This window comes from Hyla sarda, chromosome 7 (genome assembly GCF_029499605.1).
Source record: "Hyla sarda isolate aHylSar1 chromosome 7, aHylSar1.hap1, whole genome shotgun sequence".
Taxonomy (NCBI): domain Eukaryota; kingdom Metazoa; phylum Chordata; class Amphibia; order Anura; family Hylidae; genus Hyla; species Hyla sarda.
The window spans coordinates 54,868,007-54,892,136 of record NC_079195.1 but is presented as its reverse complement, the minus strand read 5'-3'; the positions used below and the strand labels follow the sequence as shown (position 1 = coordinate 54,892,136).

The 24,130-nt window shown below is 42.5% G+C and overlaps 1 protein-coding gene across 4 annotated transcripts; it reads left to right on the top strand.

Annotated features, from left to right (window-relative positions):
• Positions 1 to 267: 267 nt before the first annotated feature.
• Positions 268 to 22,990, top strand: EEF1AKMT2 (EEF1A lysine methyltransferase 2). Of its 4 annotated transcripts, none has more exons than XM_056530058.1 (6): positions 268 to 389; positions 11,477 to 11,542; positions 12,274 to 12,388; positions 12,532 to 12,642; positions 18,522 to 18,738; positions 22,619 to 22,990. In XM_056530058.1, the coding sequence occupies exons 1-6, from the start codon at positions 280 to 282 to the stop codon at positions 22,720 to 22,722; spliced, it is 723 nt and encodes a 240-aa protein (XP_056386033.1). In that variant the 5' UTR covers positions 268 to 279; the 3' UTR covers positions 22,723 to 22,990. The 4 variants fall into 4 exon arrangements, with proteins under 4 accessions (XP_056386033.1, XP_056386035.1, XP_056386032.1 ...); XM_056530060.1 differs by having other exon boundaries at positions 313 to 436; XM_056530057.1 differs by having other exon boundaries at positions 332 to 459.
• Positions 22,991 to 24,130: the final 1,140 nt, after the last annotated feature.

The following is a 24,130-nucleotide window of genomic DNA, read 5'->3' as shown; positions in this document are numbered from 1 at the left end:
AAGCATCCTAATATTACATCTACAGCTCTGCTACAACTAAAGCTAAACATCCTAATATTACATCTACAGCTCTGCTGCAACTAAAGCTAAGCATCCTAATATTACATCTACAGCTCTGCTGCAACTAAAGCTAAACATCCTAATATTACATCTACAGCTCTGCTACAACTAAAGCTAAGCATCCTAATATTACATCTACAGCTCTGCTACACCGCACATCTCTACAGCTGACAAACCAGGACCACACCCCCTGTGTCCCCCGTACACGTGACTGGTCACATGATCATTACGTCATCAGCCCGTGCTCTCCATGCTCTCCGGTTGTCGCACGCTCCGCTCAGTATGGATGAGGATCAGTTTTGTCCTTCGGCTCTGGGAACTAAAGAGCAGTGAGTACAGACTGAGCCACAGGGGGCGCCACACTCCAGCAGCCATTGTGAGAAGCTCTTATCTAGACCGGTAGTGTATGACTCGCCAGCTTTAGAGGAACTACAACCCTCAGCAGGCCTTCCTGCTGGGCTCTGTGGGCTCTCTACAAGGTGCAATCCATTAGCAGGTTAATCTAAAACTCTGTACAGTATGGGGGGAGATTTATCAAAACCTGTGCAGGGGAAGGTTGCCCATAGCAACCAATCAGCTCGCTTCTTTCATTTTTAACAAGGCCTCTGCAAAATGAAAGAAGCGATCTGATTGGTTGCTATGGGCAACTGGGCAACTTTTCCTTTGCACAGGTTTTGATAAATCTCCCCCTATATCCTTACAGTGAGGACATGCAACAGGTAGCGGATGAATGACGGATGTGCGGCGCAGGTGAGAGGGGGAGAGGCTGGAAGATGTAGGCGAAACTGTGTCCCCGTCCCCCTGAGAGAGGGTAACAGGGATGGAGTGAGAGGGAGCGGGCTGGAAAGCCAAAAACTGACACAGAAAATATGTATACTCCATCAATGTCAGTACTAGCACGGTGGCACTTAGTCAATTTCTCAAGGGAGATGACCTAGGAGAGTGTTTCCCAACCAGGGTGCCTCCAGCTGTTGCAAAACTACAACTCCCAGCATGCCCGGACAGCCTTCGGCTGTCCGGGCATGCTGGGAGTTGTAGTTTTGCAACAGTTGGCAGCATGCTGATTGGGAAACACTGCACTACAAAATCAGGGTCCAGTCTGATAGGCCATTCAGGAGTCTAGGAGAGCTGGGTAGTAGTCTTCGGCTGTCTGGGCATGCTGGGAGTTGTAGTTTTGCAACAGTTGGCGGCATGCTGGTTGGGAGGAAACACTGCACTACAAAATCAGGGTCCAGTCTGATAGGCCATTCAGGAGTCTAGGAGAGCTGGGTAGTAGCCTTCGGCTGTCCGGGCATGCTGGGAGTTGTAGTTTTGCATCAGCTTGAGGCAGCCTGGTTGGAAAACACTGATATAGGAGGAGAGAGGTGTTGGGCCCTGGGGCATAGTAGGGGCTGGTATTAAATTGCTAAATTTCTCATTGTAGATTAGGATAGGCCCACGTTACGTTCCTGCCCCCGTTAATCGGATTTGTCGACATCTCGTTGATAACAGAATTCTGACCTATACCGTTGGCGGGAGCAGTGGACCCTATTCACTTCTAAGGCCGAACGGAGTCACCACCTGACGTTTAGGATGTATGGCTGTATTAAAGGGGTACTCCATTCACTTCTGTGCTTGAACAGAGTCGAAAAGTGACTTCTTTCAGGACTATTTCAAAAGCGCAACAGCTCACAGTCTGCTTAACCCCTTAAGGACCGGGGGTTTTTCCGTTTTTGCTCTTTCGTTTTTTCCTCCTTGCCTTTAAAAAAAAATCATAACTCTTTATATTTTGCACCTAAAAATCCGTATGATGGCTTATTTTTTGCGCCACCGATTCTACTTTGTAATGACGTCAGCCATTTTACCCAAAAATCTACGGCGAAATGGGGAAAAAAATCATTGTGAGACAAAATTGTAAAAAAAACACACCATTTTGTAACTTTTGGGGGCTTCCGTTTCTACGCAGTACATTTTTCGGTAAAAGTGACACCTTATCTTTATTCTGTAGGTCCATACGATTAAAATGATACCCTACTTATATAGGTTCTGATTTTGTCGTACCTCTGGAAAAAATCATAACTACATGCAGGAAAATTTATACGTTTAAAATTGTCATCTTCTGACCCCTATAACTTTTTTTTATTTTTCCGCGTATGGGGCGGTATGAGGGCTCATTTTTTGCGCCGTGATCTTAAGTTTTTATTGGTACCATTTTTGTTTTGATTGGACTATTTGAGCGCTTTTTATTCCTTTTTTTTTTTTTTTTTTTTTTTTTATAAAAAGTGACCAAAAATACGCTATTTTGGACTGTGGAATTTCTTTGCGCGTACGCCATTGACCGTGAAGTTTAATTAACAATATGTTTTTATAGTACAGACATTTACGCACCTGGCGAAACCACATATGTTTATTTTTATTTACACTTTTTTTTGGGGGGGGGGAAAAGGGGGGTGATTTAAACTTTTATTAGGGAAGGGGTTAAATGATCTTCACTTTTTTTTTTTTTTTTTTTCTTTTTTTTTTTTGCAGTGTTATAGCTCCCATAGGGACCTATAACACTGCAAACACTGATCACTTATACTGATCCCTGCAAAGCCATAGCTTTGCATTGATCAGTGTTATCGGCGGTTGATTGCTCAAGCCTGGATTTCAGGCTTGCAGCAATCAATCGCCATTCGGACGTGCAGGAGGCAGGTAAGCCACCCTCGTGCTGCGTCCCAGCTGATCGAGACATCGCGATTTTATCGCGATGTTCCGATCAGCCCGACTGAGCAGCCGGGAAGCTTTTATTTTCACTTTTAAACGCGGCGATCAACTTTGATCGCCGCGTCTTAAGAGTTAATGCCGGACATCTGCCGGAACGGCGATGTCCAGCATTAGCCACAGGTCCTTACTGCTGATTGCAGCCAGAACCGTGCGGGTATGATGCGAGCTCAGCTCCTGAGCTCACTTCATAACAACCCCCCCCCCATGCCGCAGCGCCGTATAAACCCGGAATTTTGCGGCAAGGGGTTAACCCCTTAAGGACTGAGCCCTTTTTCACCTTAAGGACTCGGCCATTTTTTGCAAATCTGACCACTGTCACTTTAAACATTAATAACTCTGGAATGCTTTTAGTTATCAATCTGATTCCGAGATTGTTTTTTCGTGACATATTCTACTTTAACGTAGTGGTAAAATTTTTTGGTAACTTGCATCCTTTCTTGGTGAAAAATCCCAAAATTTGATGAAAAATTTGAAAATTTTGCATTTTTCTAACTTTGAAGCTCTCTGCTTGTAAGGAAAATGGATATTCAAAATAATTTTTTTTTAAATTCACATATATAATATGTCTACTTTATATTTGCATCATAAAATTGATGAGTTTTTACTTTTGGAAGACACCAGAGGGCTTCAAAGTTCCACAGCAATTTTCCAATTTTTCACAAAATTTTGAAACTCGCTTTTTTTCAGGGACCAGTTCAGGTTTGAAGTGGATTTGAAGGGTCTTCATATTAGAAATACCCCATAAATGACCCCATTATAAAAACTGCACCCCCGAAAGTATTCAAAATGACATTCAGTAAGCGTTTTAACCCTTACGGGTTTCACAGGAATAGCAGCAAAGTGAAGGAGAAAATACACAATCTTCATTTTTTACACTCGCATGTTCTTGTAGACCCAATTTTTGAATTTTTGCAAGGGGTAAAAAGGAGAAAATTTTTACTTGTATTTGAAACCCAATTTCTCTCGAGTAAGCACATACCTCATATGTCTATGTTAATTGTTCGGCGGGCGCAGTAGAGGGCTCAGAAGGGAAGAAGCGTCAAATGGTTTTTGGGGGGCATGTCACCTTTAGGAAGCCCCTATGGTGCCAGAACTGCAAAAAACCCCACATGGCATACCATTTTGGAAACTAGGCCCCTCGGGGAACGTAACAAGGGGTAATGTGAACCTTAATACCCCACAGGTGATTCACGACTTTTGCATATGTAAAAAAAAAGAAATTTTTTTTTACCTAAAATGCTTGGTTTCCCTAAAGTTTTACATTTTTAAAAAGGGTAATAGCAGAAAATACCCCCCAAAATTTGAAGCCCAATTTCTCCCGATTCAGAAAACACCCCATATGGGGGTGAAAAGTGCTCTGCTGGCGCACTACAGGTCTCAGAAGAGAAGGAGTCACATTTGGCTTTTTTGAAGGAAATTTTGCTCTGGGGGCATGCCGCATTTAGGAAGCCCCTATGGTGCCAGGACAGCAAAAAAAAAACACATGGCATACCATTTTGGAAACTAGACCCCTCGGGGAACGTAACAAGGGGTAAAGTGAACCTTAATACCCCACAGGGGTTTCACGACTTTTGCATATGTAAAAAAAAATAAAAAAATGTACCTAAAATGCTTGGTTTCCCAAAAAATTTACATTTATACAAAGGGTTAAAGCAGAAAATACCCCCCAAAATTTGAAGCCCAATTTCTCCCGATTCAGAAAACACCCCATATGGGGGTGAAAAGTGCTCTGTTGGCGCACTACAGGTCTCAGAAGAGAAGGAGTCACATTTGGCTTTTTGAAAGCAAATTTTGCTCTGGGGGCATGCCGCATTTAGGAAGCCCCTATGGTGCCAGAACCGCAAAAAAAAAACACATGGCATACCATTTTGGAAACTAGAGCCCTCGGGGAATGTAACAAGGGGTTAAGTGAACCTTAATACCCCACAGGCGTTTCACGACTATTGCATATGTAAAAAAAATAAAAAAAAATTTACCTAAAATGCTTCTTTTCCCAAAAACTTTACATTTTTAAAAAGGGTAAAAGCAGAAAATACCCCCCAAAATTTGAAGCCCAATTTCTTGCGAGTACGGCGATACCCCATATGTGACCCTTAACTGTTGCCTTGAAATACGACAGGGCTCCAAAGTGAGAGCGCCATGCGCATTTGAGGCCTAAATTAGGGATCGCATAGGGGTGGACATAGGGGTATTCTACGCCAGTGATTCCCAAACAGGGTGCCTCCAGCTGTTGCAAAACTCCCAGCATGCCTGGACAGTCAACGGCTGTCCGACAATACTGGGAGTTGTTGTTTTGCAACAGCTGGAGGCTCCGTTTTGGAAACCGTGGCGTACCAGACGTTTTTCATTTTTATTGGGGAGGGGAGGGGGGCTGTGTAGGGGTATGTGTATATGTAGTGTTTTTTACTTTTTATTTTATTTTTTGTGTTAGTGTAGTGTTTTTAGGGTACAGTCGCACGGGCGGAGGGTTCACAGTAGTTTCTCGCTGGCAGTTTGAGCTGTTGCAGAAAATTTGCTGCAGCTCAAACTTGCAGCCCGATACTTACTGTAATCCTCCGCCCATGTGAGTGTACCCTGTACGTTCACATTGGGGGGGACATCCAGCTGTTGCATAACTACAACTCCCAGCATGCGCTGACAGACTGTACATGCTGAGAGTTTTAGTTTTGCAACAGCTGTAGGCACACTGGTTATGTATCACGGAGTTTGTGACCTTACTCAGTGTTTCAAAACCAGTGTGCCTCCAGCTGTTGCAAAACTACAACTCCCAGCATGTACGGTGCATGGTGTAAGGTGACTGCTGGAAGTTGTAGTTTGCAACAGCTGGAGGCACACCGGTCGTGAAACACTGAGTTAGGTAAAAAAAACTCTAAGTTTCACAACCAGTGTGCCTTCACCTGTTGCAAAACTACAACTCTCAGCAGTCACCGACAGCCAACGGGCATGCTGGGAGTTGTAGTTATGCAACCAGCAGATGCACCACTACAACTCCCAGCATGCACTTTAGCTGTTTGTGCAAGCTGGGAGTTGTAGTTATACAACAGCTGAAGGTACACTTTTCCATAGAAAAAATGTGCCTCCAGCTGTTGCAAAACCATAAGTCCCAGCATGCCCATAAGGGAATGCTGGGAGTTGTGGTGGTCTGCCTACTGCTGTTGCATAACTACAGCTCCCAGCATGCCCTTTTTGCATGCTGGGAGCTGTTGCTAAGCAACAGCAGGAGGCTGTAACTCACCTCCTGCTGCTGCTCCATCACAGGCTGTCCCTCGTCGTCTCCGTCGCTCCTGGGGCCCCAATCCCAACAGGGGCGCCGGGGATCGGGGTCCCCAGCACCGGGGGTCGTCTTCCCGCACCCGCTCACGTCCTCCGGAAGAGGGGCGGAGCGGGTGCGGGAGTGACGCCCGCAGCAGGCGCCCTGATTGGTCGGCCGGTAATCCGGCCGACGAATCAGGGCGATCGTGAGGTGGCACCAGTGCCACCTCACCCCTGCAGGCTCTGGCTGTTCGGGGCCGTCAGAGACGGCCCCGAACAGCCAGTAATTCCGGGTCACCGGGTCACTGGAGACCCGATTGACCTGGAATCGCCGCAGATCGCTGGACTGAATTGTCCAGCGATCTGCGGCGATCGCCGACATGGGGGGGCATAATGACCCCCCTGGGCGATATGCCAGGATGCCTGCTGAACGATTTCAGCAGGCATCCGGCTCCGGTCCCCAACCGGCTAGCGGTGGGGGCCGGAATTCCCACGGGCGTATGGATACGCCCTGCGTCCTTAAGGACTCGGGATGCAGGGCGTATCCATACGCCCTGCGTCCTTAAGAGGTTAAAGGGGTACTCCGGTGGAAATTTAAGATTTTTTTTTTTTATTATTATTTTTATTCAGCTGGTGCCAGAAAGTTAAAGAGATTTGTAAATTACTTCTATAGAAAAATCTTAATCCTTCCAGTACTTATTAGCTGCTGAATACTACATAGGATATTATTTTCTTTTTGGAACACAGAGCTCTCTGCTGACATCACGAGCACAGTGCTCTCTGCTGACACCTCTGTCCATTTTAAGAACTGTCCAGAGTAGGAGAAAATCCCCATAGCAAACATATGCTGCTCTGGACAGTTCCTAAAATGGACAGAGATGTCAGCAGAGAGCACTGTGTTCCAAAAAGAAAATAATTTTCTCTGTAGTATTCAGCACCTAATAAGTACTGGAAGGATTAAGATTTTTTAATATGAGAAATTTACAAATCTGTTTAACTTTCTGGCACCAGTTGATAAAAAAATAAAAATAAAAAAGTTTTCCACCGGAGTACCCCTTTAATCTGTTAAGGACCCAGGGCATACGGGTACGTCCTGACACCCTGGTACTTAAGGACCCAGGACGTACCTGTACGTCCGTGGGAATTTCGGTCGACGCCGCACCCGGGGCGGGGAACGGACTGGGACGACTGCTGTTATCAATCAGCAGGCACCCCGCGCAGGGGGTCATCAAACCCACCCACGATCTCCCTGAAGGGATAGGAGTGAGGTGGCAGGGGTGCCACCCCACCTATCCCTGCTATTGGTCGTATAGAAGTGACAACCTATAGCAGTACCGGGGCGGGGGGTTAACTTTTGGTTTCCCCATTCTGCCCACCCACAATAGGCTGGGCAAAACGGGGAAACCGACAGGGACCGGCGGCGAAGTCCACTTACCAATCGGCGGAGGCTGCGATCGGCGGGTGGCGATGTCGTGCGGCTGGCTCCCTGGATCCTACGGAAGCCGGTAAATTGCCTAGCAACATCTGGAGGGCTACAGTTTGAGACCACTGTACAGTGGTCTCTAAACTGTAGCCCTCCAGATGTTGCAAAACTACAACTCCCAGCATGCCCAGACATCTGTTTGGGCATGCTGGGATTTGTAGTTTTGCAACAGCTGGAGGTCTACAGTTTAGAGACCACTGCACAGTGATCTCTAAACTGTGGCCCTCTAGATCTTGCAAAATTACAACTCTTAGCATGCCCACACACCAGTTTGCTGTCTGGGCATGCTGGGATTTGTAGTTTTGCAACATCAGGAGGGCCACAGTTTGGAGATCACTGTGCAGTGGTCTCTAAACTGTAGCCCTCCAGATGTTGCAAAACTGCAAATCCCAGCATGCCCAAACAGCTGTCTCGGAATGCTGGGAGTTGTAGTTGTGTACCTCCAGCTGTTGCATGACTACATCTCCCAGCATGCCCTTCAGCGATCAGTACATGCTGGGAGTTGTAGTTTTGCAACAGCTGGAGGCACGCTGGTTGGAAAATACTGAGTTAGGTAACAGAACCTAACTGAAGCTTTTCCAACCAGTGTGTCTCCAGCTGTTGCAAAAGTACAACTCCCAGCATGCACGGTTTGTAGATGCTGGGAGATGTGGTCTTGAAACAGCTGGAGGTTTGCAACCATGTGAACGTACAGGGTACATTCACACTGGCGAGTTTACAGTGGGTTTACTGCTTCAAGTTTGAGCTGCGGCAAATTTTTTGCCACAGCGCAAACTCCTAGCGGGAAACTCACCGTAACCCACTAGTGCGATTGTACTCTAAAAACACTACACTAACACACAATAAAGGGTAAAACACTACATATACACCCCCTTACACTGTTCCCCCCCCCCCCCAATAAAAATGAAAAAGGTATCGTATGGCAGTGTTTCCAAAACGGAGCCTCCAGCTGTTGCAAAACAACAACTCCCAGCATTTCTGGACAGCCACTGACTGTACAGGCATGCTGGGAGTTTAGCAACAGCTGGAGGCACCCTGTTAGGGGTATTCTACGCCAGTGATTCCCAATCTCCACCCCTATGCAATCCCTAACTTACTCCTCAAATGCGCATGGCGCTCTCTCACTTCGGAGCCCTGTCGTATTTCAAGGAAACAGTTTAGGGCCACATATGGGGTATCTCCGAACTCGGGAGAAATTGCACTACAAATATTGGGGGCTTTTTCTCCTTTTACCCCTTATGAAAAGGAAAAGTTGGGGGCTACACCAGCATGTTAGTGTAAAAATGTTTATTTTTTTACACTAATATGCTGGTGTTGCCCTTTACTTTTTATTTTCACAAGTGGTAAAAGAAAAAAAAAAGACCCCCAAAGTTTGTATCGCAATTTCTCCTGAGATACCCCATATGTGGGCGTAAAATGCTCTGCGGACGCACAACAAGGCTCAGGAGTGAGAGCGCCATGTACATTTGAGGCCTAAATTGTGATTTGCACAGGGGTGGCTGATTTTACAGCGGTTCTGACATAAACTAAAAAAAATAAATACCCACATGTGACCCCATTTTGAAAACTACACCCCTCACGGAACATAACAAGGGGTATAGTGAGCCTGAACACCCCACAGGTGTTTGAAGAATTGTCATTAAAGTTGGACGGGAAAATGAGAAAAAAAAATGTTTTCACTAAAATGCTTGATGTTACCCTAAATTTTTCATTTTCACAAGGGAAAATAGGAAAGAGACCCCCAAAATTTGTAACCCCATTTCTTCTGAGTAAGAACATACCCCATATGTGGATGTAAAGTGCTCTGCGGGTGCACTACAATGCTCAGAAGAGAAGGAGCGCCATTGGGCTTTTGAAGAGAAAATTTGTCCGGAATTGAAGGCCACGTGTGTTTACAAAGCCCCCATAGTGCCAGAACAATGGACAATGGAAACTACACCCCTCACGTAATGTAATAAGGGGTACAGTGAGCATTTACACCCCACAGGTGTCTGACAGATTTTTGGAACAGTGGTCCGTGAAAATGAAAAATGTAATTTTTTCATTTGCACAGCCCACTGTTCCAAAGATCTGTCAAACACCAGTGGGGTGTAAATACTCACTGCACCCCTTATTAAATTCTGTGAGGGGTGTAGTTTCCAAAATGGGGTCACACGTGGGAGGGTCCACTGTTCTGGCACCACGGGGTGCTTTGTAAACGCACATGGCCCCTGAGTTCCATTCCAAACAAATTCACTCTCCAAAATCTCAAGGCGCTCCTTCTCTTCTGAGCATTGTAGTGCGCCAGCACAGCACTTGACGTCCACACATGGGTATTTTCATACTCAGAAGAAATGGGGTTAGATTTTCTCCAAAACCAGCATTTTAGGGAATTATTATTATTTTTTTCATTAACACATCCATCTTTAACACAGTCGTGAAACACCTGTGAGGTGTTAAGGCTCACTGTACCCCTTGTTACGTTCCTTAAGGGGTGTAGTTTCCAAAATAGTATGCTATGTGTTTTTTTTTTTTTTTTTTTGCTTTTGCTGTTCTGGCACCATAGGGGCTTCCTAAATGCGACATGCCCCCCAAAAACCATTTCAGCAAAATTTGCTTTCCAAAAGCCAAATGTGACTCCTTCTCTTCTGAGCATTGTAGTTCGCCCACAGAGCATTTTACATCCTAACATGGGGTATTTCCATACTAATTTTGGGGGGCATTATCTCCCAGTTCCTTTTGTAAAAATGGTAAATTTGGGTGAAAAAAAACTGCACTTTAGTGAAAAACCATTTTTTTTTTCATTTACACATTCGACTTTAATGAAAAGTCGTGAAACACCTGTGGGGTGTTAAGGCTCACTGGACCCCTTGTTACATGCCTTGAGGGGTGTAGTTTCCAAAATGGTATGCCATGTGCGGGGTTTTCTGCTGTTCTGGCACCATAGGGGCTTCCTATATGCGACATGCCCCCCAAAAACCATTTCAGCAAAATTCACTCTCCAAAATCCCCTTCCCTTCTGAGCCCTCTACTGCGCCCGCCGAACATTTGACATCTACATATGAGGTATTTCCTTACTCGAGAGAAATTGGGTTTTGGGGGGCTTTTTCTCCTATTGCCCCTTGCAGAAATTCAAAAACTGGGTCTACAAGAACATGCGAGTGTAAAAAAAAAAAAAAATGATTTTGAATTTTCTCCTTCATTTTGCTGCTATTCCTGTGAAACACCTAAAGGGTTAACACACTTACTGAATGTCATTTTGAATACTTTGAGGGGTGCAGTTTTTATAATGGGGTCATTTGTAGCGTATTTCTAATATGAAGACCCTCAAATCCACTTCAAAACTCAACTGGTCCCTGAAAAATTCCGATTTTGAAAATTTTGTGAAAATTGCTGCTGAACGTTGAAGCGCTTTGATGTCTTCAAAAAGTAAAAACATGTCAAGTTTATGATGCAAACATAAAGTAGATATATTGTATATGTGAATCGATATATTATTTATTTGGAATGTCTATTTTCCTTACAAGCAGAGAGCTTCAAAGTTAGAAAAATGAAACATTTTCCATTCTTTCATCAAATTTTTGAATTTGTCACCAATAAATGATGCACGTATCGACGAACAGTTCCTAAAATGGACAGTTCCTAAAATGGACAGCAGAGATCAGCAGAGAGCACTGTGGTCATGACAGAAGAGAAATCCAGAAAGAAAAGCATTTCCTCTGTAGTATACAGCTGCTAATAAGTACTGGAAGGATTAAGATTTTTTTTTTTATAGAAGTAATTTACAAATCTGTTTAACTGTCTGGCACCAGTTGATTTTAAAAAAAAAATTAATAAAAAAAAGGTTTTCCACGGGAGTACCCCTTTAATCGTGTCACAATCCCTCTAATAAATCCTGCCTTTATCCATGCAGTGTATGTACAGGTAGATTAAATACTCTCTCCCCTATTCTTCTAGCTGGGATGCTGTGTACAGCCGTGAACTGAAGACTTTCCACGAGTATGGAGATGAAGGAGAGATCTGGTCAGTACTAATACTATGGAATTTGTCTGGACAGTCCAGCAAACTGGGTTGCAAAAGTGGGTGGCATTTTGGAGGTGTTTCTGACATCAGGGCCTAAATGTAGTGATTTTGTCTTGGCAAGGACAGTAATCTGTGGCCCATACAGAATAAGCTTCTAGTACAAAATGCACATGGAGGCACCATAAAGCTGCACACAAAGGGGGAGATTGATCAAAACCTGTCCAGAGGAAAAGTTGCTAAGTTGCCCATAGCAACCAATCAGATCGCTTCTTTCATTTTCGAAAAGGCCTCTTAAAAATGAATGGTTGCTATGGGCAACTGGTCAACTTTTCCTCTGGACAGGATTTGATAAATCTCCCCCAAAGTGCCTATGACTTCCTAAGGGATACCTAAAGTTTACAAAATCTTTTGACACGCCATAGCGAAATGTCTAAAATGAATGTGCAGCAGTACCCAGCAGAGCGCGATGTCCATCCCCGCCTAGCTCAGAGTAAAGAACAAAGAACTAAGCTCTGCATTGCTGCCTGTGATTGGTGGGGGTCTCAGCACCCAGGTCTTCACCTATCAAAAGTTCTGTCGTGACAAATGTTTTTTATATTCTGTATGGCACCTTGCAGGTTCTGTGCACACTGTTTAGCATTACTTTTGATGTAGCTATGAAGTGTATGTCATATATTAGGGTAAATGTATACATGGATTTGCATGTGTCAGATCTGCTCTCTTCTGAACAGGTTTGGAGAAAGTAGTATGACCAGGGTTGTACAGTGGTTTAATGCGCAGAAGATCCCGCTGTCATCCTCAATAGTGGACATAGGCACTGGGAATGGCATGCTATTGGTAGAACTGGTAAGTGAAAATGTCATCCTGAATGATAAGAAATACTGACCAAGTACCTTCATATACTCTCTGCTGTGTAATACAGAAGACAGTGAAATGTGCTTTGGTCAGTCATTTGCCGTATAATAATGATTCTGCTGTTTAAATTACAGGCAAAGTGGGGATACAACAATCTCCTTGGCATTGACTACTGCTCAGATGCGATAAAACTTGCAAGAAGCATTTGCGAAAGGGAAGGAGTGTCTCAAAGTATATATCTACAGGTAAGGGGTTCAGGATTGGTTATAGTCCCTTATTGTCTGATTACTACTGGAGAATTGTCAAACTGGGGTCAGGATCATGCACAAGGAAGCAGTCACAGGTCAGTCGCAATCCATCTCAGCAGTGTCTTGCATGTGTATTACTATGTGCATGCACTACAATGAATGCTGCAGACCCGGGACTCTTAGGCTAGGTTCAGACTACGGAATTTCCGACAGAAATTCAGTCGCAAAATTTCCGTCAGAAATTCCGCTTGCTAAAATGTCTAGTGTAGTGAATGGATTTCCGTTCACAAATTCTCACTTCGGAATTTGTGAAGCGGAAAATCCGCTTAGAAATTTCCGCCTGAAGAAAGGCGGTTCTCTTTCTTCAGGCGGAAATCCCCTCGGAACACATTGCAGTCTATTGGAGACTGCAGTGTCCGCGCGGTCCTAGCGCCGACTGATTCAGTCAGCGCTGGCCACACTCGGAATCTCCGGGCGGAAATTTTCTGCCTGGAGATTCCGTAGTCTGAACCTAACCTTAGTGCTGGTGAGGAAAGGAGAGGTTTAACCCTTAAAGAGTACCTGTCACTAAATAAACTTTTCTAAACTAACTCAGGCTATGTTCCCTAACTAATCCTAACACCCCTCCCACCCTTTGAAAAAAATTCAGAGCTTTAAAAAGCTGTGTATCTTACCTATATTCTTGCTCACATAGTGAAATCTTCCAGCATAAGAAAGTGGGCGTTTCCCAGCAGGCATGACATCACTGAATCCTGCTGGGGGACCGATTCCGCCCTCACATGGTTGCAGTGCTCTGATGAATAGAAGACCTCAAGCTCTGTGCAGAAGCTTTCATTGATGCTCTGTGCAGCTTTTAGTCTGTGTAGCTTTCAGTGAGGCTCTGTGCAGCTTTTAGTCTGTGTAGCTTTCATTGATGCTCTGTGCAGCTTTCAGTCTGTGTAGCTTTCAGTGAGGATCTATGCAGCCGTCAATCAAGCTCAGTGCCTGTCAACTAGGAATATATTAGGTTGTCTGGAGAATGGAGCTGGAATAGACACTAAATCCCTTCCCCCTACTATTATTTTAATGGATAAGATTTGGCGTAAAGTCAAACAGATTTGTGAGATAGCAAAGATACATCAATATACCCCTTTATGGGGAAATAGTAAACTTATGGAGTTGGGTAAATTACAGGGGTTTGATAAGTGGCAACACGCAGGCGTGCTATGGGTATCAGATTTATATGATAAAGGGATTGTAAAATCCTTTCAGCTGCTTAGAGGGGACTTTCAGTTGCCTCAGGCTTCTCATTATCAATACCTTCAAATATGACATGCTTTATATGCTCAAAATAAAGAGACACCTTTAGAAATTAAGAGAGCCTATGTTAGATTTAATTGTGGGTAAAAATGGTGCCAATGGGGTGATATCAAAGATATATAAAAATCTGATGGCATATATTCTTCAGGGGTATAGTGTGCCCGCTTTCTCTAAATGGTAAATCAGTTTGGGAATGGATCAAGTCGCATGGAGGTCTGTCTTGGGTTCTGTAACTTTACAGTCGATAGGTGAGGGTCCTCGGCTATCCCAGTTATATATTCTATATAGAGCCTACCAGACCCCCTCTATGGTAGCTAAGTATGCTGCAGGTTTAGATTCTAAATGTCCGCGTTGTTCTGCCAGCAATGCGGACATTGAGCATATGTTTTGGAATTGCCCAGAGATACAGAGTTATTGGAGGCAAATACTGGAACATATTGAGCAAAAAATTTTAATTAAAGTCCCGTTAGATATAAAAATTTGTGTTTTGGGTTGTATTGATATTCATGAGCTAGGCCAATTTACACAAATTATTTTAAACAGATTACTATTCAATGCTAGAGTTCTTATAGCTAGGAACTGGGAAGAAGCAAAAGCTCCAACCATAGAGGAATTCCGATTAAAAATGGAAAGAGTTATATCTTGGGAGCGGGTGATTTATCTTAAGCGAGGATGTAGTGATTTGTTCTCTCAAATATGGTCAGGCTGGCTTAATGGTGTATAATATCTCCAAGGGAAGAGAACGAAATATATATAAATTGAGGTTTTATTTTTTTTTCTTCTTTCCATGGCACTAGAATAAGGATTGTGTGGAAGGGGTGGGTGGGTGGGGTATGAAGTGGGTATGTACATAGGTAACTATAAGACAGGTATCCTTTGGGTTCTATGCTGTTAATAATTAATATAGAGAGATATAGGATAATAAATAGAACCCTGTATTTTATATTTCTGTTTTGTTTTGTATAACTGTATGGTTTGTAATTTTGTCTGTTCTGTTTTGTGATGTAAAATTAAAAAAATTAAAAAAGTATAAAAATCAAGCTCAGTGCAGAGAAACACTTCCTGAGTTTGCTCTCCTGCTTGTAATGGCAATCCAAGATTTTGACAACACTGTGTGTGTTCTGGCCAAGGAGTGAGACCCCTGGTGGCCAGAATCGTGCAGTAGAAAAACTAACATAAAACATTGTTTGTTTTTTTAAATGGAAGCCAATTACAAAAGCTATTTATTTGGCATAAGGAATCAAATATAAAAAATCATATTTAAAGGGGTACTCCGCTGCTCAGTGTTTGGAACAAACTGTTCCAAACGCTGAAGCCGACGCCGGGAGCTCGTGACGTCATAGTTCCTCATGTGGTCACACACTGCCCCCTAAATGCAAGTCTATGGGAGGGGGCGTGATGGCTGTCATGCCCCCTCCCATAGACTTGCATTGAGGGGGTGGGGCGTGATGTCATGAGGGGGTGGGGCTATGACGTCACAGCCTCCCGACGCTGGCTCTAGCGTTCGGAACAGTTTGTTCTAAACGCTGAGCAGCGGAGTACCCCTTTCATGACAGTGCCCATTTAACACGTCTTATGGGTACACCTTTTGCTTTCCCTTACCAATTCGATTATAGTTTCTGGGAACTGCATTTATAGAAATTCCTTAATATATGTTTGTATCATTGCAATTGCTCCATGAATACAGGCTGAAGGATAGCTCGGGGAAATTGGATTTCCTTGCAAGCCCTTTTCACTTAGCAGCGTATATCCATTTTAAGATGATTTGTCCCTGTGAACAGCCCCTGTATTTCTCCTGAGGAAGTAAATAATGAATAATAAAAGAATAAAATGACTTAACCAAGAATGATCGTTTCCCTGAGCTCCATGTGTGGCAGCTGTGTTAAAAGTTCATATACTTGTTATAAACTCTTCATTCCTAAATATCATCATGTAGAGACTGCCTGGTCCCTCACATTGTTACAACTTTAGTTAAAGGGGTACTCCGCTGTAAAACCTTTTGTTTTAAATCAACTGATGCCAGAAAGTTAAACATATTTGTAAATTACTTCTATGTAAAAATCTTAATCCTTCCAGTACTTATCAGCTGCTGTATGCTCCACAGGAAGTTATTTTCTTTCTGACCACAGTGCTCTCTGCTGACACCTCTGTCTATGTCAGGAACTGTCCGGAGCAGGAGCAAACCCCCATAGCAAACCTCCTGGTCTGGACAGTTCCTGACACGGACAGAGGTGTCAGCAGAGAGCACTGTGGTCAGACAGAAAGGAAAAAAAAAAAAAGAACTTCCTCTGTAGTATACAGCAGCTGATAAGTACTGGAAGGATTAAGATTTTTTAAATAGAAGTAATTTACAAATCTGTTTAACTTTCTGGCACCAGTTGGAAAAAAGTTTTCCAGCGAAGTACCCCTTTAATGTATGGCTAAATGATGACTGTGTGAAAGATCCTTGGTGGACCATAGAGACTCCACAGTGTCTTCAGATCTCAATTCTACATCAGTCTTTAAGGTCTTTGGGCCAGACCTTGCACTTCTTTATCTGGTGTTTACAATGTGAGTCTCTTCTGATTGCCACATCTTTATCTGGTGAACATCTAAATAGGGACATCACTGTCTGAAAGGTTCTATATGGACCATAGGCCATAGTGTCTGCAGATCTCAGTTCCTTGAGCAGCATGTGTGCCCCTTAGGTCTTTGGGCCAGACCTTGCATACCTCAATCTGGTGCGAGTTGCTTGTAATTGCTACATCAAAGAATTGGGTAAATAGACATTGCTGTGTGAAAGGTCCTGGATGGACAGAAGTGAAGCCCCTGCAGACCTGTTCCTTGAGCAGCTTCACATAGTATTGCAGTATGTCGTAGTATTGCCCCTCAGCACCAGTTGGTACTTTTTGCAGTCTGGATTTGTTGCAAGGGTGCCCCTAAAATAGATCATAAGTTGTCCACAACTTATGGTGGTCAAGTTTTATCTGCAGGGAATTGGATAGTTAGTGTTTAGTTCTGCTGCTGCACTAACATAAAGCAGACAACCCCTTTTAAAGGGTTACTCCGCCCCTAGATATCTTATCCCCTATCAAAGGATAAGGGATGTCTGATTGTGGGGGTCCTGCCACTGGGGACCCCGCAATATCTCCTGCTGCACCTGGCGTTCATTTAGAGCATCAGGTGCAGCTCCGGAGGCTCGTGACGTGATGTCATGAGCGGGGCAAGGCCTTGACGTCACAAGCCTCCGCCCCGTATCGCCAGGCCAGTCAATCGGTCCCGCATCGCCAGTCAACTTTGCTCCGGTCACCGGATGTCTGGGGTGCCGCAGCCGAGATCGCAGGGATAAGATGTCTAGTTGCGGAGTACCCCTTTAACTCCTTAACCCCGTAAGGACTCAGGGCGTACCTGTACGTCCTGAGTCCACTCCCATTCTATAACGTGGGGCCACAGCCAAGTTGAACGCCGCGTCTACAGTGAAAGTAAAACTTGCCGGTTAGCTCAGGGGGCTGTTCAGGATCACCGCTGCAAAATCGCGGCATCCCGAACAGCTGTAAGACACAAGGAGGGTCCCTTACCTTGCCTCCTGGTGTCCGATCGCCAAATGACTGCTCAGTGCCTGAGATCCAGGCATGAGCAGTCAAGCGGCAGAATCATTGATCAATGATTTCCTAAGAGAAACCAGTGATCAATGTAAGAGATCAGGGCATGCAGTTTTATAGCCACTAGAGGGAGCTATAACACTGCAAGAAAAAAGTGAATAAAGATTATTTAACCACTTCCCTAATGAAAGTTTGAATCACCCCCCCCCCTTTTTCCCATTTAAAAAAATTGTGTAAATAAAAATAAACATATGTAGTATCGCCGCGTGCGGAAATGTCCGATTTATAAAAATATATTGTTTTTTAAACCACACAGTCAATGGCGTGCGCGCAAAAAAATTCCAAAGTCCCAAATTGCGTATTTTTGGTCACTTTTTATATCATGAAAAAATTTATGAAAAGGGATCAAAAAGTCCGATCAATACAAAAATGGTACCGCTAAAAACTTCAGATCACGGCGCAAAAGAGAGCCCTCATACCGCCCCGTACGCAGAAAAATTAAAAAGTTATAGGGACAGAAGATGACTATTTTAAACATATACATTTTCCTGCATGTAGTTATGATCTTTTTTCAGAAGTACGACAAAATCAAACCTATATAAGTAGGGTATCATTTTAATCGTATGGACCTAGAGAATAAAGATCATAAGAGAATAAAGGTGTCATTTTTACCGAAAAATGTACTGCATAGAAACGGAAGCCCCCAAAAGTTACAAAATTGCATTTTTTTTCTTCAATTTTGTTGCACAATTAATTTTTTTTCCGTTTCGTCGTGGTTTTTTTGGTAAAATGACTAATGTCACTGCAAAGTAGAATTGGTGGTGCAAAAAATAAGCCATCGTATGGAATTTTATTTGCAAAATTGAAAGCGTTATGATTTTTAGAAGGTGATGAGGAAAAAATGAAAATGCAAAAACGGAAAAACCCTGCGTCCTTAAGGGGTTAAGGTTTTACCTATTGAGGCATCCTGTTCCATTATCTGGTGTTATGTTTTAGGCTGCAGATTTCCTGGGCTCCTTCAATCCTGAAGAACAGTTTGACATAGGTTTGGATAAAGGCACCTTTGACGCAGTAAGTCTGAATCCCAGTGATTCCGGAGAAAAGCGACGGCAGTATATAAAGTCACTCTGTCGGATTTTAAAGCCAAATGGTATTTTCATCATCACTTCCTGCAACTGGACCAAAGATGAGCTGCTCCAACAATTCGGAGACGGTAAGTGCTGCGCATCTGATGCTGTGTCTGATGTGTCACGTATGCATCATATCGTTGGAAATCATATATGTGGCTGATTTGTATTGTGCAAGGATTACTTGTGCCAGTCTAGGTTTCCTTCATCCATAAAATTTGACAGCATTGTAAGTGAAGAACTGTGAAAATCAAAACATTGACACATTTCCCGTAATGGGAATCTCTAAGTTCTGTCCATGTATCGCAAACCCAATCCAGCAATAGTGGTGTCATCCTGTAGGAGGACCCTAGGTGGCAGTCTTGTACATATTTACTCTTTGATACCATCTGACGCCTGCATTGGCTCATCAAAGATGATATACTAAAGCAGTGTTTCCCAACCAGGGTGCCTCCAGCTGTTGCAAAATTACAACTCCCAGCATGAGTTGTAGTTTTGCAACAGCTGGAGGCACCCTGGTTGGGAAACACTGTACTAATTACTGAGCTCTAGATGAAGGGAACTCTATTTTCATTAGGGAAGGTTTAATGACCCAAATTGACAACATTGTAGTGAAAGGGGTACTCCGGTGGAAAACATTTTTTTTTAAATCAACTGGTACGAGAAAGTTAAACAGATTTGTAAATGACTTCTATTAAAAAATCTTTACCTTTCCAGTTCTTATTAGCGTCTGTATGTTACAGAGGAAATTCTTTTCTTTTTGAATTTCTTTTTTTGTCTTGTCCACAGTGCTCTCTGCTGACACCTCTGTCCGTGTCAGGAACTGTCCAGAGCAGGAGAAAATCCCGAGTTGCAAACCTATGCTGCTCTGGACAGTTCCTGACATGGACAGAGGTGTCAGCAGAGAGCACTGTGGACAAGACAAAAAAGAAATTCTAAAAGAACAGAATTTCCTCTGAAGCATACAGCTGCTAAAATGTACTAGAAGGGTAAAGATTTTTTAATAGATGTCATTTACAAATCTATTTAACTTTCTGGCACCAGAAAGTTGATTAAAAAAAAAATAATTTCCACCGTAGTACCCCTTTAATGTTATCAGATCCATTTATTAAACCCCCAGTCTTGCTGGGAATTGCAGCAGTAATACAGATGCAGAAATGTGGCCTTAAAAAGGGGTACTTCGGTGGAAAAACCTTTTTTACATTTTTTTTAATCAACTGTAAATTACTTCTATTAAAAAATCTTAATTCTTCCAGTACTTATTAGCTGCTCAATAATATAGAGGAAATTATTTTCTTTTTGGAACACAGTGCTCTCTGCTGACATTATGACCACAGTGCTCTCTGCTGACATCTCTGTCCATTTTAAGACCTGTCCAGAGTAGGAGAAAATTCCCATAGCAAACATATGCTGCTCTGGACAGTTCCTAAAATGGACAGAGATGTCAGCAGAGAGCACTGTGTTCCAAAAAGAAAAGAATTTCCTCTGTAGTATTCAGCAGCTAATACGTTCTGGAAGGATTAAGATTTTTTAATAGAATTAATTTATCTGTTTAACTTTCTGGCACCAGTTGATTAAAAAAAAAAGTTTTCCACCGGAGTACCCCTTTAAAGGGTCATTCTCATTTCACAGCTTGCAGCCGGTCTGACTGGATCTCACTGGATCCCCTGCTGATCCTGAGAATGCAGAAAATTGTGGCTCAGAATGAACACGGAGCACAGTACATGTGTGGCAAGCACATGGTTAACTTTCTATGGGGATCCAAATACTGCAGAGCACAATGCATCTCCTGTGGCTGCGGGAATCAGGTTATAAAATAAGAATACCACTTTAAGCTAAAACTGAACCTTTTTCAGTTTGTGTAAATGATTGACCTGATATTTAACTTTCACTCCTGCATAAAATGTTTAAAAACCCTGAATGCACTTGGGTCTGGTGCCCCGAAGATTTGCACAGAATGAGAGATTGTGAGTCCAGTATTTTTCCCATTGTTCCATCTGAAGGATGAAATGCATAAGTGATCAGTAAAATGTATAATGTATTATTCATACCATAAAAGATGGAATAAAATATTTAGATCTACTCGCTCAGATTCAGCCTGATTCTTACAGCCAGTCACAGACCTCAGGATAAGCGCTGAAAAGATAATGGAGAGGAAATAGGTTGGATCCACAGAATACAACAACTACACAATGACATTCTAGGACATGTCTTTTCTATGTGTGTGTGTATATCAGTGCAAATATATATACACAGTGATCCCTCAAGTTACAATATTGGTTCCAGGATGACCATTGTAGGTTGAGACCATAACTCTATGGAAACCTGGTAATTGGTTCTGAAGCCCCAAAATGTCATCCAAAAATAAGAAAAAGTGAGGATTAAAGAAAAATAAGTAGATAAGTAATACAGATAAAACAAGTCCTTACATATAAAAGTAAGAAAGATCTGCTGGGAGCTGTAATCACTGTCTATGTAGAGGACAGGAGCTTCTTCAGGGTCCTGTACAGAATACAGTGTCCTAAAAAAGTAACATGGAGTTGTCCTTACTTGGTGTCCAAAGGAGCAGGTAACCCTGGCACAGGTAAAGAGTACAGAACATGTGATACCTCCCTGTACTGTAGGGGGCGCTACCAGACATCAGTCAGTGCATGCACTTCAGTAATACAGGTGTTTTACCAGTAAAATGCCCATTCTGATTGGTCAGTTCTTCCAGCCATTGACACATTTCACAGATCTGGACTGTCTGTATCCCTGTATGTTGAATCTGGTTTCAAGTTACAATGGTCCAGAAAAGACAATTGTATGTTGAAACTATTGTATGTTGAGGCCATTGTAAGTTGAGGGATCACTGTATATACACACATATATACACACACATACACACACATATATATATTTATATAAATATATAAATATACACACACACACACAAGTACAGACGTAGACAAAGTTGTTGGTACCTTTTTCATTAAAGATGGAAAAATCCACAATGCTCCTGAAATAACTTGAAACTGACAAAAATAATAATGAATAAATAGTTACTGAAAATTAACTGATGAAAATCAGACATTGCTTTTGAATCCTATCTATCTACCTACCTACCTGTCTGTCTAGCTATCTGGACGTTAAAATTCAACATTGAACATGAATTCTATGGGAACCGGATGATAAAAAAAACATCCATTCTCATCAGTTATTATCCGTATTTTGTATTGAGCATGCTCAGTACAGCTTTACAAAAAAGGGTTAAAAACCTGATTTAAAAAAAATGGCTGTAGCTGGTAATAACGGATGATAACTGATGAACAACATCAGGTTTTTTAAGAAAAAAACATAAAAAATGACGGATGATGCTCATCAGTTATCATCCGTTATTACCAGTTATTGCATCCGTTTTTTTTTTCATTATTTCCATTATTGTAAAATAAGGGCAGTAAAAAAGCAGGATGATACCTGTAGTATGAAAGGGGCCTAACCTGTCCAAAAGACCACCTGTTTGAGAAGACTCATGATCCAGAACAGGTTTATTTATTTTTATTTTTATTTAAAATAATAATTATTATTTTTAGGATATGTCACCACTTACCTCTACAGGCTGTACAGTAAACAGTGGTGCGTAGTGCTCCGCTGTTAACTGTTCATTCGCCAATGCTCCAATCAAAATGAGGGGGCCCTGCTCTAAATAGAGTTTCCCGCTGAAGAGCAGAAGGTGTGCCAAAATCTGGGGGGCAGTAATCTGTATAGAAGACTGTTCAGTGTCATGTCCGGAGGGTTACATCATATACGCAGTGGACTCGCTACATGGGAACATACACTTATTATGCATTCTTATCCCCCCCCCAAGGAGACCACTTTCCACTTTTTTGTGCAATTTTGAGTGGCCATCTCAGAGTTTTCACAGTGTATATAATGCTTTGCATGTACTTTAAAGTTGATTTATTTATATATTTTTTAATCTTACAGAGTTTGAAGTAACAGATGAGCTGCCCACGCCATCCTTTGGTTTTGGGGGACACTCGGGTCACAGCGTAACAGCCCTTGTGTTCAGGAGGAGGGCTTGTCATTAAAAATATATTGCCAAGGAAAGATGATTACCTGGATAGGACATTACATCCTACTCACTCCATATGTTGAAGGAAACTGTAATACAAGGAAGACAAATGAGAAGTAGATTGTGGCTATGGAGAGTAATCTTATAGTGGAGAAGAAGCTATGTAATGTGATGTCTGTCATTCTCCTGAGCCCGCAGCCTAAATCTTGCTGGATTTGTTCAGATGATCCGTAGTTCCATAGAAGTGCTAAATAAAAATACTTTCACTTTTGAAGTGGCAGTGCTATATATTTCAGTGTGTTTTTGTTCACTTGAATGGAATACAGCTGCTATGAAAAATCTGATATATACAAACATTCATAAGCAATGAAGAGGCTGCAGGCATTTTAAGCAAATTATGTACAATGTTTTTAAGAGTCCGAAACCCGACCAATCTAATGCTTACACAAAAAACGTCAGTGAAATAGGTATAAAAAGGTATATATATTTTTTTGATATATCTAATGTTTAAAAAAATGGCTATCGGTGCACACATTGTATTAAAAAAAATTCCTGTAATTCCAAAATTAGAATTATGACTTTTTTTTTTTTCTTCTTTCCTTATAAATGTGTGCACTGATGGCTGCTTTTCCATAGACTTTAATTTTAATATAACATATTGTTAGGTTTAAAAAACTGATGAGATGACGGTCAGTAATTTAAGCCAAAGCTGAGAACACTGCAAATCATTCCATAATATTTTTTCTGTGCATTGTATCCACTTCTGGTTTTGGCTAAAAATACTGATCAATAGAGATGTCACGAATTGTTCGCCGGCGAACAGTTCCCGGCGAATTTAGCATGTTCGCATCGCCGGGCGAACATATGTGAAATTCGATCCGCCCCCTATACTTTAACATTGCAGTAAACTTTGACCCTGTGAGTCAGTCAGCAGACACATTACAGCCAATCAGCAGCAGTCTCTCCCTTCCAGACCCTCCTACCTCTTGCACGGACGCCATATTAGCCTCATTCAGCAAGCTGCAGGCTTAGGAAGTGGAGGGTCAGAGAAGCTGCTCCTGCTGTATAAGGAAAGCCATAGCTAGGTTGCTGCTAGGTGGTGTATTCAGGGTCCAGTTTACTTCTAAAGCACTAGTGTAACATCTGCTTTAAGGGCAACACCCAAAAAAGCCCTTTTTAGGGCTGAAAGATATCAGTCCTGGTTGGGAGGGAACCGCTGGTTAAAAGGGGTACTCCAGAATCAAACTTAAGTTCCTTCAAGCAACTATCTACTACAGTATTCAAAGGGCTGAAATATATCAGTCCGTGTGTTTTGCAACAGCTGGAGGCACCCTGGTTGGGGACCACTGCATAAAAGGGGAACTCCGCTGGCAAGCTTTTTTTCTTTTAAAGCAACTAACTACTACAGTACTCAAAGGGCTGAA